General features: G+C 41.0%; 1 protein-coding gene across 3 annotated transcripts in view; it reads right to left on the bottom strand.

The window, feature by feature from the left end:
* Positions 1-1,308: 1,308 nt before the first annotated feature.
* The window catches only part of KDM3A (lysine demethylase 3A), a 29,739-nt gene continuing 13,607 nt past the window's right edge, over positions 1,309-17,440 (bottom strand). For all 3 annotated transcript variants that reach the window (XM_066185358.1, XM_066185360.1, XM_066185359.1), the window contains exons 11-26: positions 16,669-16,870; positions 15,015-15,229; positions 12,172-12,324; positions 11,865-11,960; positions 11,418-11,545; positions 9,488-9,674; positions 8,825-8,994; positions 7,811-8,047; positions 7,251-7,422; positions 6,214-6,304; positions 5,574-5,704; positions 4,644-4,763; positions 4,418-4,557; positions 2,476-2,652; positions 2,260-2,394; positions 1,309-2,053 (exon numbers count right to left, since the gene is read on the bottom strand). In XM_066185358.1, the coding sequence (XP_066041455.1) occupies positions 1,973-2,053; positions 2,260-2,394; positions 2,476-2,652; positions 4,418-4,557; positions 4,644-4,763; positions 5,574-5,704; positions 6,214-6,304; positions 7,251-7,422; positions 7,811-8,047; positions 8,825-8,994; positions 9,488-9,674; positions 11,418-11,545; positions 11,865-11,960; positions 12,172-12,324; positions 15,015-15,229; positions 16,669-16,870 (2,435 nt within the window). In that variant the 3' untranslated portion in view covers positions 1,309-1,972. The remainder of the gene's footprint in view (positions 2,054-2,259; positions 2,395-2,475; positions 2,653-4,417; positions 4,558-4,643; positions 4,764-5,573; positions 5,705-6,213; positions 6,305-7,250; positions 7,423-7,810; positions 8,048-8,824; positions 8,995-9,487; positions 9,675-11,417; positions 11,546-11,864; positions 11,961-12,171; positions 12,325-15,014; positions 15,230-16,668; positions 16,871-17,440) is intronic.

The raw sequence follows: 17,440 nt of genomic DNA, 5'->3' as shown, positions 1-17,440 counted from the left end.
AAGGCACACAGATAACTAGATGGAGTCCAGCACATCCCATTTTCAGCCATAAAAGCATGGGGGGGGGGGGCCCCAAGCACTGTTCATCTTTCGTGGTGTGGGAGGCAAAGTATCCCCAGTACTTCAGGGCTGTGCAATTCAAGTGTTCATCTCCACCCCAGTGCAACAAAAACAAGCAAGAGGGACAGTTTGTTTCTTGTGGTCTTAAAAAATCCAGAAAGGACAGATCAGAAACAAAAGTGGGTGAGAGCTACAATAAAACAAGACGGAACAACAGCACAGTGGTAAGAGCTCAAAATCCAGCTTTAACAATGAGTCTTTTCAGATCTATGTGCACACAGAGGGTGTGTAAGTCCAGTGTGACTCAGCTGCCTGGGAAGTACCTGTACTCCAGCTGCCCACAAATACTCCAGCTGGCTCCAAGGAAAGCAATTAACCTGCTTTATGTCATCTACTTCAACTTGATAGTTGAAGGGAGAATGTTCAGGTAAGTGTTTTTACGCATACTTGACAAGTTCAGGCACAAAATGCCAAATCAAGGCACCTGAAGTGACTAGAATAAGTTATTTACTGTCAAGAGGTGTCAGCAAGTGAAGGTGGAGGAAAGCTCTCACTGAGTACAGTGAAGGGCTGTTGTGTAGGCAAACCCTGTGTAAGTCAACTCTTACGAGAGACTCCTGCTCCCTGCACATCCCTGACTCCCCAGGGAGGAACCAGAGGAAGTGTCTCTGAAGAAGAATCCCGTCACCCAAAACAGTCAACAGTTGATGCTGATCACAAACAGCAGGTCAAGTACTAGAGGGAGTGGAATTTGCAGAGTTCAAGTTATTGTATAAGCTCAGAAAAGTGGAGTTGGAAGTTTACTCTCCTGCCTGGCTGTTCCCAACAGCCATCCCGCAACTTTCAGTGCTGGAAAGGAACCAAAAGGTTTATTTTGTCTCAGGGTATCTCATCCAATGAGAGATGCACCTTTCCACTCAACCTTGCTTCCTGTTACAAGTTTTACAATGTTTTCAGTGTTTCTCCAAATAACCCTGAGTTCTGCGTGTACCATTTCAGACAGAAGCTGCAAAGCTCATGTGATACAGACCACAGCGCTGGCAGCAGTAGTCTGTCAGCTAAGTGATGCTTGGGTTAAACAAAAATAACTACAAACAGCTCTGCTGCTGAATTCCATACCCTTCAAATACTTCAAAAAGCAGTACGAACCATTTATGATGCACTGTTTTCTTTTGCATTTCAAAGTACTGTATCAAACTAATTACATTTTAAACAGTCAATTGAAGAAGACAGGCAAGGAACAGTATCTGAAATAGAAGAATTTTTATGTAACCATTCAGTGTTAAAAACAAGAGAATCAAACATCAGTTCAAATTAAAGAGCAGTTTCAAACAGAAGACATTTGATTAAAAGTTTCTTTTAACATTTAGAAATTTAAATACATTTACCTAAAGATGGTTAACTCCCATCTCTATGTTACTATACAATAGCTTAAAGCTACTTTTAAATGCTAGTTCTATGTTAATGTGAAATTCCAGAACTGCATTCTTAACTTTTAATGTAAATTGGTTATTAAACTGAGTGATTTCATACTTCCTCCCACCCCAAAATAAATTTTAAAAATTGAAGCTTTACAATGCCTTGAATAATATTTTTCAAACAAATAATTTGGAATAGTGCCCAACAGTTCTATAGGAGGTATTTTGTACAGTTTGGAGAGAAACTCCATATAAAGTTCTATTGCAACTGAGCATTCACAGTATGCCACAGTCCATACATATTACTACATATACATATCAGGTTTGTAAACATTGGAAGAATACACAGAACATAGTACCACGATCCTCTGGTACTGCTGAAAGGAAGATGAGGTAACATTCATATAATCTCAAAGTCCACAGAGGTCCTGACTGAGTAGGTAAAACAGCTGCCAACGCTTCTGTTTCATAGTGTGTGGTTAAGGCGCTCTATGTCACGGTCTGCTAAGGCTGGATTCGTTAGCTCTCAGTATCCCAACTGCATCTTTAACAGCGTGATATATGACATTCTTCACCTGCAGAAGCAAAGGAAAAGGTGCTTGGTTTTACAAGCAAACAGCACAGATAATTTTCCAGCTTTCCCACTTACTTCCCCTCACCGTGTGCAGGTCAGTTCAAACACTGCCCGACCTTCATGCAAATCACAAACTTGGGAAAACATCCGTTGTGTTTTAGTGGGGGTTTTGTAAAGGGCAAAGAACTCTGAGCATTGGAAAGTTACCTGCAATTTATCTTCATGGTTCGTATGCGTATGTGACAGATACCTAAATTCCTGAGTGAGCCAGAAGCAGTGTTTGACATGCTCTGGGGATACAAAGTCTTCTGCAACTTTAATACAACTGTACAAATTATGAACCTAGAGAGAACAAACAAGCATTAGCCATGTTGTCAAAGGAGTGCCCAAGCAGTCAGGCCATTCCATGTCCCTGGTGCTTGCCTGGTGTGGAGCTCCTGCTGGGATGAAAACTACATCTCCTAGAAACTGTACAATAGCCCAGCCTTGAACTCCGTACTCCTGATGAAGGCGTTTCCTCAGCGATCGGTCCAGGTACCAACTCTGATCATGAATGGGATCATGATCTACAGGGTTTTCTTGGCCTTGTTCTTCTGCAACCTGGGAAAGTCACAAAGCAACAGGCATTTTAACATACCAGTCTGACTGGGCAGTCAAGTTCTATCTGTGGTATTCCACACAAACGTGTGCCAAAAGGATTTGTACCATGTGTTCAGGTAGGAGAGTTACACAATGTTCGATCTTCACTCAGACCTTTGCCAAGATTTCAGTATTTCTCAGGTCCCACCGGCTTCACAGACACATTGCAAATGTGGATATGGAAAATACAAATAAACCCAACTGACAGTGGCAAGTGAACCAACTCACAATCACATTGGGAACCACTGTCCTACACGGAACCAGTGTTGTGACACTACTAAAGCGGGAGAGGGACCGTGGAGAAGGGTCTGAGGTGACAGCACAAGGGGCAGTGGCTTTAAACTGAAGCAGAGTGGGTTCAGATTAGAAGAAATTAGGAAGACATTCTTTCCTGTGAGGGCAGTGTGGCACTGGCCCAGGTTGCCCAGAGAAGCTGTGGCTGCCCCATCCTTGGAAGTGTGTTCCAGGCCAGGTTGGACAGGGCTCTCAGCAACCTTATCTAGGGGAGGGTTTCCCTGCCCATTGCAGGGGTTGGAATGAGATGGTCTTGAAGCTCCCTTCCAACCCCAACCATTCTGAGATTCTCTGACTCCATAGCCTGTGACTGGAAGACAGCACCAAGTGTGGAATTCAGCAGGTGTCTGCCTTGAGGCCACAGTCAGTCAGTGTGTGCGCACTGACCTAGAGGATGCAAACCAGATTTTCAGGAGAAATGAGACTAGGAGCCACAACAAGCACTTCAGGACAGAAATTTGAGGGTTGTGGGGAGAGAATTTCGGCAAGAAGTTGCTGTATAAATCCAACTTGCTACAGCAGCCATTTACACTCAGGGCCATAGCCCAGAAATTCATTTGGGAGGAAATTAACAGCTTGGTTCTACTCCACTAAAAGCTGCTGAAAACTCCACACCTGTCAGCAAGTGAGATAAAAGGGACTGAGTGAGGTGTGAGACACAGATGTCAAGACTCAAGTGCTAATGCTTTTCAAACCCAGTATCATGTTTTGTCAACTGTAAGATTTGTTCTTTGTTAGTACTAAGTCTGTTGCAGCCTCTCCCAGCTTCCACCCAGAAAGCCATAAGCCTGACCAGGCCAACAGTTGTTCAGAACACCCTATGTATCCTTTTAAATATCAGCATATTGGCTCTTTCCACTTTTAGAACACCGAAGAAGTTTCACAATTAAGACCACAAAGAACTCTGGACCATCTGAGGTAAATTTAAACACTGAAACAAGCCCTTTTGGATGTGATAGCACATCTCTACTAAACCCTTAACTCCCACAAAAATGTGACACAAAATGTTTTTTCCCTTTTTTCAGACCTCATCAAGGTATGGGGGGAAAAAAAGGCAGTAAGAGAGAACAAGAAAGAGCGTTATGTACCATATATTGCTCTGACATTTCTCAAAAGCATCTCACATTCTTCTAAAAATGATCAAATTAAACTGCTTTTCCTTAAACCTAAACCAGCTATTTTCTCGTTCACTATGTAACATTACTCATAGATGAGAAGAGTGGGCAGAAGGAGTATCTACATACAAGGCAACTTCAACTCTCCACCCTTTTCAGGTCCTACAAGACTCAGGCACAGGGGAAGTTTTGTTTTGGATACAACTCAAGCTATTTGTTTCCACACTAACTGGGATATGAGGGAGGAGAAAAGCCCAAGGATAGAGACTTGCAAGCCCACCCAGTCAGAAGATCAGTTTTTAAGATTAACAGCTTACCTTCTTAAGGAACTCCCGGATTTTCTCTGTATCTTTGGCAGCATAAATGTGCCACAGAGCTCCAGGCTTTTCTCGGCTCTCAGTAAAACGCTTAATCGTCAGTTCATCAGAGTCACCATCCTGTATGGTTTTAAGCACTTCTGTGGAGAGTCAACAGGAGCAGTTACACTAAAGGATCTTCCCTCCAGCCACAGACACATCCCCCCAGACACCACTAAGACTTCACCTTCTTCCTGATCAGCCTGGCCTTTGGGGATCCCCACATAAACCATGACATTGGCTGCATCAGACACATCCAAGTGGAGGTTTGTTGTTCCATATTTTCTGTCCTCTGGTGTTATTAGGCCTGGGGGAGGAATCAAAGGAGGGAAAAAGGAGTAGCAGATCCATTAGTAAGACAGAAATGTTTCACCACTGTCAGAAGCACTTTCTGAAAAGATTAGAGCACTTTTACTTCTACCAACAAATGCTTCCAGAACAGCAATATGCTTTCTACCCACGACCTTGCTCCATCTTGTGGCTTCCCAAGTGATCTGCTGACAGGCTGATACAGATCAAAGTATCCCTGTCTAGTCTAGCCGGTATGATATATGAAATTCATGTTTAAGTCCTGCAAGAAAAGGGTTTCTACAGCAGCTTAGGGTAAAACATTTTCAGAGAGTTTATTTTTACTCTAAACAGCAGCTGATAGAGGATTTACTATCCCCCATCTCTCTACTGGCCATGATGCTACTCCATTTTAAATGTCTTCTGAGTGACAGCAGATGAACCAGACACGGAAAAGAAACAGCTCAAGGAGAGACTAAAAGCTAAATGATACAGCTCGAAAAGGGGAACAACAAAAGCAATACAGCCAGAAGCAGCAAAACAACAAATACATGTTGCCAGCTACAGGAAAGAGAGACTGTGGAGCAAGTTGATTGGAAGACTGGGAATAACTACAATTGGCTTGAAACCACCTGGACAAAAAAATGTTTAATAAAATAAATCATATCCTGCTCTGGACATCATTGATACTTATAGGTGAGCCAAACTCAGGTTTTCTGATCCATGGAATTAATCAAATTGTCTACAACAGCAAAGATTCACATAATCTACAATAAATTTCAATATGACCATATGGTCAATGTGACCTTTAGAGAGAAAAATTCCTCACCATAGGCATTGTACATCTTGGGGCCCAAATCTGGTCGCACAAAATAGTTGGGAAGTCGAGAGGCGAGGTTGAGTTTGCCACCTCTCCTGGTATATTCTGGCAACGGGATATTTTTCATCAGATCATCAAACCTAAGGTAATGCAGCAAAATTTAACATTAGGTACAGATAAAACCAGAAACAGACTGAAACAAAAGCTCTCTCTAGTCAAGGAAGTGTACTCTCCCTCAGGGGGTTTGCTGGACACCATGAAAAGGAACCCAACAAACAAGGCACAGAAATACAGCAAATAAATTTAACTGCTCTGGAGTAATGCTATTTCATTATGTAATCATCTCAAGTTTGGCCAAAAAGTAAACTTCAACTGAACTTCAGATTTCAAAGTGATGCAGGCTTCTAGGTGCAGTTTTAGGCACTCACTTTACTTAGCAACCAATACAATGAGCTACATAAAAACGTATCATGGAACTTGGTGCAGGATTTCCATTTAAGTCAGGCATCTCTGAGAAACAGAGCTGTTAACATGTCACCAACTGCTGCTCAAAGCTGAGGCAGGTTATCAAAACATGAGACTACTCCTACAGTCCATTATTTTAGGGTGTACCACAGAAACAATGAACATTTTCCCTGGAAATTCATACCGAGAGGGCATCATATCTCTGAAGTCTTCTCCTGGAGGCCAGTCCTTAAGCTTCAATACCATTGGCTCTCCCTCTTCTGTTCTCAGGCGACCTAATTTGAAATATTAACAAGTCTTAGTTTTTAATAGTTGTACAACTCACGATACAAAGAATTAAGATAAAGAAATCCTTATCTCAGATGAAAATCACCTTCATTCCACAACTTTTCACATACAACTAAAGACATACAAGTTCCTCTGACACCAGAGTAGGGTATCACTCATGACAAATGTGTTACAACAGGAGATGTCAGACAGACAAGCAGCCTTTACTGCCTCCCTGCCCAAGCACTTCCCACAATTCAGCTGAGAAACCGGTTTGTGTTTGAGGCCAAAAGTAGCTGATAAAGCCAAACCTCTTCAAAGATCAAGTAACAGAAGAGAAAGGTGTGAGTCTTCCACCTCCCACTCTTCTTGCCCAACGTACCAAATTCCCTAAGCTTACAACTGATTTAAACAGTAAAGCAGATCCTTAGATAAGGATGCATAACAAACAAATAAAGTAGAACTCCAGATGAAATGACAAGTATTAATTCTCCTGGAAAACCTCAAGCTCACCTCCTCTAAATCTATTTTTATACAAAATAACTTCAGTTCCTCAGGCCAAAGAAGTACCTTCAAGTTAAAACAGCAGAACCCATCTAACCTGTGAGCACCACCCCTACAAGTGCTCTTCTGTTTCACTCAACTGGAAAAAAAAACAACCTGGCATGTGAACCTACTTGCTAGGAAGATCTTAAAACTTCCTCAGAATGCTTCCCCAAAAGACTAAAGGCAGCAACAAACTCTGAAGGAGAGTACCTCATAGGAATTACATTTTTTATCTAGTCCACAATCCTACGAGCATAAATGTCTGCAATGCATCCTCACCAAACTGCCCAAGGTGAAGAGAAATCCTTGAGTATCTTGTACAGTGCTTATGGATCACAGATCTGTGCTAGGGCAGAATTATTGCTGCTGAGTGTTTTACCTACTGGAACAAGGATTTACAGAACTTACTTGAGATATCTTCAAAACCATCCCAGAAATCCCCTACAGTAGCTCCAGTGATGATTTCATTGGTCCTGCAGTTAACCAGATCTACTTCCTGTTGGCCAAATTCCTTCCTGAAGGACTCTGGTTTCCAGAGGTCAGCATTTAACTTGTGATGCACTCCAGAAACCATTACAGGCTAGAAAGCAAAAGAATACACTCTGAAGAATTATTAAACACCAAAAATTCTATCTACAACAAGGTAATAGATAAAATACATTGAGCATTTGAATGCAGGCATTTTGCAAACTAAATGCTCAGTATGCCTTACTAGAATTCTACATTACCATGCATCTGAGCATTGTGTTTCAAACTGAGGCAGCTTTTTATACAGAGCTATAATTTCAACTCTATGTTTAGGAATAGATTTAAACAGTAAAACAGATCCTTGGATAACGAAGCGTAACAGCTCACGTCACACTTTTGATGAAGGTTTAATGTTGCTTATCACAGTGGTTGTAGCTGTGCTTCAACTAAAGGACAAAGTACATGAACTGCAAATGGAAAAAGCAGGAAAATGAAAATACCTGTCCCTGCTTCCAGCACTCCCTGAAGACATTCCAGTTGCTTTCATTGTTGGGATCCTGCAGACACAGCAGGCGGTTATCACATAACCAGTAGTGGGGCGTGTCAAAGCCCATTATCGTGGGCTTTATGGTCAGCCCTTGAGGTTTCTTAGGCAAGTCTGTAATGGCTCTGTTTTGCACCAGGGAGGCAAAAATGTCATCAAGGATTTTGGGTGTACTCTTCAGTCCATTGTCTGTCTGATAAAACACATGAAAGAACAACAACAAAAAATTAGTGCTCTTTTCTTTTGCCTTATCCTGCAGGCTTTAAAGGAAGTATTCACCACTTCCAAAATTTTTTACTTGAGATCCAATCATGCAGAGAAACAAACAACTATAGAACTTTGCTGTCTAGAAATGCACCATCATTAAATGCCAATGCCATTTCTTACACTTTGTCTACAGAATTCTGGCACAACAATTTCTGCTCTGATTTGCATCTCAGTAACATTGCAGAAACCCAGAATATGCAGCAGGGAACAGGACTTGCTTTATATCAAAGAGCAGAAATTCAGTTTTAGCAAAGAACTCTCAAGGCCAGTATTTTTCCCCACCACTTTGAAGTCACATCTATAACATCAGACAAAACCCAGAAACATCTGAAGTGAACCAGTCTGCAAATGAGATATGGGGAAGACACCAGAGAAGGTTCTTCCCTCCATCTGCAAGTTCATTGGTGCTTCTTTTTTTTGAGTCTCCAAGACATCCCAATCAATGCAGCTGCCAGACTCTAGCCTAAGGAAGTTAATCTGCTTTACCCCTTAGTTCCCAGTTCCTCACCAAACTTGCTGACAGTACCACTAAGCTACTGCTAAGTGAGCACTGAAACATGGAAACTGAATTAGTCCTTTTACTCAAATGAAGACAACTTCTCTTACTCAGAGAGTAAACTGCCTGTGGCAGTTGTTCACAGGTTTAGAACAGAATCTAGGGCTGGGATCAACTCAAACCTGTAGGACAGAATTTTTCCTGTACCTTTCCTGCAGAAGAGTTCAACAGGTTCCGCAAGAAGCCCGTGTTGTTGTTGCTCACAGGGGTTAATATTGCACTGTTGAATGTCTGCAGGGCTGCAGCTGGCTTGGCTAAGCTAGGCAGTGTCTGGAGAGGTTTACTTTCATTCTTTGAAATTGGTATGAGAAGTTTTTCTGAAATGAAGAAAGGGAAACCATGAGAATACTTTGAAACTGAAAATACTTTCAATTATTTTTTTCAAGACAATGTCCCCCTATATACAAGTACACGTATATAATATATATAAACCTCCTCCTGATACATGCAGATAAAATATTTCTTTCATTTAGCTTTCTTCAATAAACCAAAGTTTTTAAAATCCCACATTCTAAAACTCAAAAAACCAAACCCCCTCCCAAAACCCTCAAAACTTCTTGAGAACAAAAAGGATTCTCAAACTCAATTTTCAAGAATACCTGCATCAATGGAATTTTAACCCAGTTTTTGAAACAGAATATACTAACTCAGCCAGGTTTTACTCCAAGCCATGTTCTGCAGCACAAGCACCGAACACCCACCCCAGCAGGCAGATGACATCACTCTCAGCACAAGATATTGCTGGGTCTGACCCATATTCTTCTGACAAACAGCCACAAAGGGCTTACTCTGCACTGGTTCTTCACATACCTTTGTTTTCCTTATTCACATTTCCACTCGTTAGGTTGGAAAACCAATTTAATGAAGGAGAAGTATTTACAGAAGCAGCTTGTTTGCTTCCAAGTGCTGACTTTAGAGGAGGATCATGTGTAGTGACTTGTGGGCTCAGGACAAAGCTGTTGTGTTGAAGGCCAGGCCTGTCCCCAGATGCCAAGTGCTGAAAAAGCAAAGCAGTACCTTGTTTAGACACAAACACGCTCTATGCAAAGCGAATATAAGCAATAACATGTCCAAACTCATCCTTTTAAAAGTAAAATGGTTTGGCCCTTCAAAACATGTGATCTCCACAAGAGGTCAGCATTGCAGCTCAGGATCAGGAGATGACAGTTCAGCAGGATTTGGGATCTCCTGACTTTAAGGGCAGCCAGAGTCCCTCACCCCTCAAGACAAGCACAGAGAGCCAAGTTTCCCAGGTGCATCATCTGGGATTGCTTTGTGAACCAAGTGCAGTTTTAACAGCAATTCTCACATTTCCTACCATAGCTGATGCTCAGGCCAGGGCTAAGCTGAAGCTCCAGTTCAGAGGACTAAAACAGATATGGAGTATTCCTAAATTTTTCTCTTAAGGTGGCAGCAAAAGTGCACTCACCTGCCAGGTCTGAGCTACACCTGCCTGAGTGCAGCACTGGCCTGGCCAGCACAATGCAAGCACAGGACTGTCCTTCTCCTTTGCAGCTGATTTATCTGGTCATTTGGAGGTTCTAGGAACAGACTAACCAGAACCACAGCTTTGCCCTGGGATTCCTGCCTGACTGGTGACATTTCCTGTCTGCTCAAACAATTTTCAGCTAAGAAATTATTCTGCTCTTTTGTCTACCTATTGTTACATTCTCTGTTTCATCTCTCACTGACTGCTGATGCTTGGCAAGGATTCTAAACATGACACAATAGAAAATGCTTCAATCTTTAATGAGCTTATCCTCACACAATCAGTGCAATAACTATTTCTATAAAGATGTGTAGATAAATTTAATGCAGCTTTGTCCAAAATCACAGGAAATCTTGATGCAGAAGACTGAAGCCAGGTTGGTTGGATGATAACTTTTGATTCACATAACTATCTTCCACACTTTTAATAACTGAAATATTTTTTGTCTCTTCTGTTCATTACTTACACCAAAATCAAGTCTAACCTTCCTCTTACACTTAAGGTAACATTTATTTTCAAAATAAGGCTACAAATAAGCATCTAACAAAATTAAAATTTCATAATTCATCCCATTTCTTGTGAGGTACTTCCAAACTGAGCTATAATTTGTGCTCTGATTTCAAAAGCAAAAAAAAAAAAAAAAAAAAAAAAAAAAAAAAAAAAAAAAAAAAAAAAAAAAAAAATCCATTTATAAATGCATCTATCTTGTGGGGTTTCCTTTGTTCTGGTTTTTCTATATACAGAGAAGCAAACCTACCAGATTACCAGAGAAATCAGTGATTCTCCACACTCTTCTAAATCTTAATTTTTTTACATGTTTAGTTCTTTTATGAATCCCAGTGCTCTTTTACCTAAGTTACTCTTCTAGATGCTGCACGTAATTATACCTCCAGGACCCAAGGAATAGCCTACACTTCACAATCATTTTCACTCATCTGTTCTTCATACTCTTCTCTTAAGGGATCTCTCAATCTAATCCCATTTTTGCCCTAAAAATCCTCACTAAGCCTTTTTCAAGGATCGGTCAACTACTGAGGCCTCAGTGTCAAAGGGACACAATGAGATTTTTCCCAAAACTTAAAGAAGAGTTGAACCAAAAAGATGAACAGTGAATACAAATTGTCCCTATGTGGTGGGGTTATCACAGAGGTCAGGGCTGGCAACCTACAAAGTCAAATTAGCAGTGGCTTCAAGAACATGCAATAGACTGACACAAACTTAACTGCACAGACATGGAGGCAGTAACAATACCTGTTTTGAATCCTCCTTTAGAGCTGGCTTTGATAGTGCTTTGAACTGCTTATTTGCACAAGGACAATTTGCCTTTATTCCCCATTTTGTTCTTACGGAGTGAACAATGTCACCAACATCATAGAGAGCTGAAGGGAGAGAACCATCAGTGAGCTCACATGTCATCACAACATCCAGCAGTCACTGTGACAGTTAAGACTTAAGAAATTTCTGTGTGCTGTGCAGATACACAATAATATGTGAATACCATTCATCATTAAACAAGAAGGTCAAAGATAGTAAAATTGTATTAAGCACACATGCTATTCCTGTCTTTGGATAATAAATTTTAAGCTTTTACTAACTTTACTACTAAAATCAAACCTCACTCAATACAATAATCAACAACACACAAAAGACAGCAAAATCCAACAGCACGTTTTTATGCTAATCAAACATTTCCAATACCTTTTCCAGGAATTATTTGTGTAGGCATTAGATTCTCTGGTTCATGTGCCTGCCCCTTCACACATTTAAACCAGGAGAAAGTATCCGAATCATCATCTGTAAAACAAAACCATTACTTTTTTTTGTTACTGCTCTGAAAAGCCACATATTTTACTATTGTTGATATATCCAAGCACAGGTCTTTCGGTTAGGAAGGCTTTTTTTTTTTTTTTTGTCTCATTCAAGTTGTCATTGACTTCCAAGTTCAATACAGAAATTTTATTTCCCCTCTTCCCCCTTTGTTTCAGGTAGTAATAAGCACTCCCACCTTCATGTGAGCTCTTTTTCCTCATCCTGTAGCAATCCACACACACCCCGAAGCCACACTTGGAGCAGACCCAGTGCAGGTTGAAGATGGTGGTGTCACAGACATCGCACATCTCACGAACGCCGCGAACTGCGCGCTTCCAGGCCACCTGTCCTGAGGGCAGCAACGGGACAGTCAGAGTGTCAGTGCAAACAAATTCAGTATTTGCATGTTAACTACAGTCACTTGGAAACTACAGTGATATGACTCAGACTTCGTTTTATATTGGAACTCCAAAAAATGCTTTCGCTGTTACACAACGGTCCAAGCAATTGAGACCAGTTTGCTTCCTCCTGTGCAGGACCAACCACAGCTCTTATTCCTGACATGTGTTTGCCCAAGTTAACAAGCACATTCCTGACATTTTCCTAAGTGGAAATACCACAGCTACTCCAGGAAAGAAATTCAGGTACTGCTGACAAGCTAAGCTTGGCACAACCAGCTTGTCCTTGTTCTCTATTCAGCAGTATGGTGGGCAAGTAGCTGTCTTCATTTTGGGAGGTTTTATGTGTTTGTGTTTATCTGACCTTCGCAGAATGGTGAACTTTCTTCTCTGAAGCACTGACTGCTGCTGTTCAGGTTTCTTATGTACCCACTATATTCCCCTTTCCTCATCTCAAGCCACTTCAGTTCATTCAAAACATCCCAAACATTGACAGTATCTTGCAAAAAAAATTACAAGCCCTTCTAGGGTTGTATTATTTTTCTGTGAATCTATGATTATGCAAGAATTATTTCAGCCTGATTTCCATTTCCTTATGTTGCCAGCTAGAAAACTGGACTAGACAAAAAGCACGCACCTGCCTCCTCCTACCACCTTCCACACTTGTAACTCCCCTGAAACTTTCCTGCCCACGATGTTTCTTAATTTTAAAAGCAAGTTATGAGAGACCATGTCCTAATGCATGCTAAAAAAACCATACCAGGATCCAAGGCATCTGTTGCTCTTCTTCTGAATAATGCCCATTGACTATGTATGGAACAACACTGGAATAGCTCAGCACAATTTGTTCTTAAGTAGGAGGTAAAAATTGTTTGACTACTTGCTTCAGAATTCTTCCAAGAGACACAGGTCTAAATATCACCATTTTTCCCTGCCTTTAAAAAACATGTACTATATTTATCATTTTCTAGGTCAACTCTCCAATTTCCCCCAAAGAGGATGAAGGTGTTTTCTTATCTTTCAAATGTCATTTCCTATCTGTTCTGAATCTTCTCCCTTTCTACTCCTCCTACATTTTGGTTCCTCTCTAATCTGATCCTGTCTCCTTCTGGCACTTGGTGGCCAAGGAACAATGTGACCTAACAAGCTGTTCTTTCTACACTGGTCAATCTTTTACTTCACAGGGATAATACTCTTAAATTTACCATAGCTTCAAGTCATGGTAGCAGAATAATCTCCCTTTTTCCTGTGCTGACAAGGCATCAGAGTAGGCACTCACCCACTGAACTGTTCAAAGAACACCACATATCCAGACTGCAAATTACTTCTTTCCTGCCCAGGGCATTCAAAATAACCTCCATATTAATGAAAGTGAGTTCCCCTTACTCTCACCAGTCAAGGCAATAAAATTGAAGACGAATTAATGAGATTTTGCTCCTTTCAAGCCAAATCCAGAACTCACATGTCTGTGGTTTTTAAGCAGAGTATGTTTCTGGTAGCTATGCCAACAGATGCATCCTCTGCTATTAAAAAGCACCACATCTCCCCTTTGTTTCATGAATTCACCCAAAGCTTCACCTCCCAAAAGTGTACTCCAGTCTATACATCTCGCTCTGGCTACAGATAATTTGGTTCCACAGGCCTGAACATGTCAGGTCAAAAGAGCAAAGTTTTCAGAATCCAAGCACCCCAAGGCAAGACCCCCACAGTGAGTATTTCTGGAATATCCCAAGCCTTCTCCCTGCTTTTGAAGGGCATTCAAGCTTGTTCAGCTTTTTTTCCTTCTTTCAGAACAGTGGAGTGACTGCCAAACTGAGAGGATCTTTATCTAATGTCAACACTCCAAAAACGCAGCAGACAGCAGCAATCTCCTAAAGTGTGCTGTACCCTGGTCATGCACTTAAAATCCAGAAAACAAATGCAGCTTAGGAGTCAATCTACTCTGAGAAGTGATTACGCAAGGTCGCAGACTTCCCCATTTGTCTGCTCACATTTGCTACAGAAATATTTTGATGTGGCCAAACCCCTGTGTTTGGGGGTGCTAAGTTTGCCCTGCCTACAGTAATTAACCTCCCAATCAGTTACCCCATCACCACCACCTCTCTGGTCTATGCTCAGTAGGGCTGCACACAATCACTTCTAAAAGTGCTACTGGAAACTTGCAGGTGGAGGAAAATATCTCTTTTACTGACAGACAGCATTAAGTCCCTGATGCAGTTACAATAAAATAGGACCAAAGCAATCTAACAGAACCTGTGCAAATTAAATCTTTATTTCATTTTCATGCCAATAATAGATTTTGTTGTCAGCTAATTGGTAGTTTACCTAATGGTTTTTTAGTTTGGTTTGGTTTTTTTTTTCACTTTGTAACAGGAAAAGTAATTTGATACATTGAGGAACAACTACTGACAAAGAAGGGTGGAATTACCCTTCCCTCTCCCCCTCTCCCTGTGAGGAACAGAGTTGTTGACATTAGTTCACAGCGGCTCTTCACCATTCCCTCTCTGAGAAGAGAGACACTCAAGTCTTATATGATATTTTCAAATATATGCAATTAATTTTCACACAGAAGCATAAGGTTTCATATAAAGCTGTGTTTTCATCTGAAAACACAGATGATTTCAATACTAGTTGATCTTACTGTGTGGTTCAATCGTTGACATGACTTCTTTTTCAGATATCACCAGCTGGCAGAAGTGGTCTCCAATGTTGGCAAGGATGTACTTTGCTGTGTCCAGATCTAGACCCACAACATTTTTGGATAAAGGTAGCCACAGACTAATAGCTTCAGGGTCATACTTATTTGGAGTTAAGAAACCTTCCTCACGCAGTATTCCATGCTTATTAAACTGTAGCCTGATGAAAAAAGGGGAAAAGGAAAAAAAGGCCTCATCACCTCAAAAGCTGTACTGGTTTAAATTCATTCTAATCAGTCAATGCTTGAGTTGCAAATGTGTGTACTGTATGCCAATGAATTTACACAAAGGTTACAACAGACACGGGTAAACATACTTGTCACCGGCATTAAGCATGTTCAATGCATTGCTTGTTTTAAAGAAAAAAAGACTAAAAACATCCAGGTTTTCAGTCAGGAAATATGCCTTACAACAAGTAGTTCTTTATTCAGACAAAACCAAATCAGGTTTACAATTTTTAAAATGCGCTGGCATTAAGGCCACATCTAGAGATGGCAACAGCAATAATTTTATCTAGGACTACATACAACTCTCAAGAGAAGTTAGAATGCCTTAAATATAGAATGTATTTCAGTAACAATTCATTTGGAAGCAGCTGTCAAAAAGCATCAAGCAAAATTTGAGTAAGATATATTCTTGAGTGATTCTGAGTAGGTGGAAAAAATGAGAACTATATTGTTAGTGGTGTCTTAAATGTCTTAAAACATGAAGAGTTCTGCTCAGGAACCTTTTTACTAAATGCCGTAGAGGAAAGGTGACTTCTGATGATAACGTGTGCTCATTGTAGTGTTAAGTGTGCCATCAGAACATGTGCTGGCAGCTGCTGTCATCAGACAAACACCATCTCCAGACCTGGCAGATTGCACATTCAATAAAAAGGGATAGTTCTATCAGTTTCAAGTTCTAAACCAGAGGATTAATCTGATTTGAACTGAACTGCAAGTCTGGATTGTTACCCTGAGAGGATGAGTTAGCATAGTCTGTTGTTACTTGGGTCTCACACATCAGATTATACAAAGATTTACCATAGTAAAAACTCTAATCTGAGGATAAGTAACAGATTAGTAGCACATCTGTATTTAAATGTTTAGCAACAAAACTAAATTCTAGTGGGTGCACAGATTAAATGTTTCCATGGCAAGCTTAAGTGTCTCCAGCTGAAAACCCATAGCCACTTACTGCAACTCTTCCACAGTTGTGGGTTCATGATTAACATTTCAGGTGGCCAACCACTAAACTTTGGGAAACATGCAGGGAGTCTTAACCTCTCATTAGTATCTCCAATTCTACTGAGCTGCAGCACTCAAACTAAACTCACATTATCCTACTGGCACTCAGCCCAGAACAGCAAAATAAAGAGCTCAAAGTCCTGCCAAAATATTTTCTGCTCAAATGAAGCAGTTGTATCATTTCTAAGGGCTAAAAAGCCATAGGCAGCCACTCATTAGTTGGGTATATTGGTCTTATAGCTAAACACCAGCATTAAACAGCTTTGAAACAGAGACCTACAGGAGATCAAATAACTGCCCAGTAACTCTGGGGTTTATTTCACCTTTCACATTTAAGGAATTCCAAGGTGGTTATCTAAATTGTTCTCACCTTCTGAAGTGGAAGAAGCGGCAGAAGACAGTGGAGTCTCTCTGCTCCTTGTTCTTGCGGTAGCTGTCCAGGCGGCACTCGCGGCACTTGTGCAGGTGCGGGGCGATGTTATTGCAGGAGCCGTCCTGCACAAACGCCTCCCCGCTCTGCTGCAGCTTCTTCACTTTGGCAGCATCAGACAGAATGGACTTGCGACAAATTACTGCAGGGAAGAGCAGCCAGGATTAGAAAAGCCTCAGCTTTTCACACAGGAGTGCCAGTAAATGTATTTAAGTGAAAGATCCACATCAACTTTTCCTGTAAGTTTCACATTATATTGAAACAAAGTTATGCTAAAAATATTTGCAGTTGGCAGCAACCTCTTCTCCAGTCAGCAAGAATTGTCTCAAGCTGCAGTTCCAGTGGAGTCATATAGTCTGTGGACCCAAGTTTAAGAGCTCTTTTCACTTTTTCACAGAGGAGCAATTTGAAAGAACATCTGCTTTTAAAGAAGTTCTTCAGCCAGAGTTGGAGCCCTGAGCAGATTAGGGCATGCAGCAACCATATTTCACAAGAAATGGGGACAGAGTACAACCCGGCCATTTCTCAGTTCTGTTTTCCCCCTTCATGATGCAACAGCTTTCAGCATCTTACTGTAACAGATGCCAAACGTTTCCCTTCCTCCTACACTGCCAGTGAGGCCGTGCAGGGAACACAACAGTGACTGCTTGGCTGGCTGTGTATCCATGCTAATTATGGCATAGCACATGGTAATCCAAGATGAAGCAACAGG

The sequence above is a fragment of the Chamaea fasciata genome, unplaced genomic scaffold, assembly GCF_029207755.1.
Source record: "Chamaea fasciata isolate MVZ Bird 193981 ecotype frontalis unplaced genomic scaffold, bChaFas1.0.hap1 SCAF_6, whole genome shotgun sequence".
Lineage (NCBI taxonomy): Eukaryota > Metazoa > Chordata > Aves > Passeriformes > Sylviidae > Chamaea > Chamaea fasciata.
Note: the sequence above shows the minus strand (reverse complement) of the source record. Positions and strands in the feature narration are given on the sequence as shown.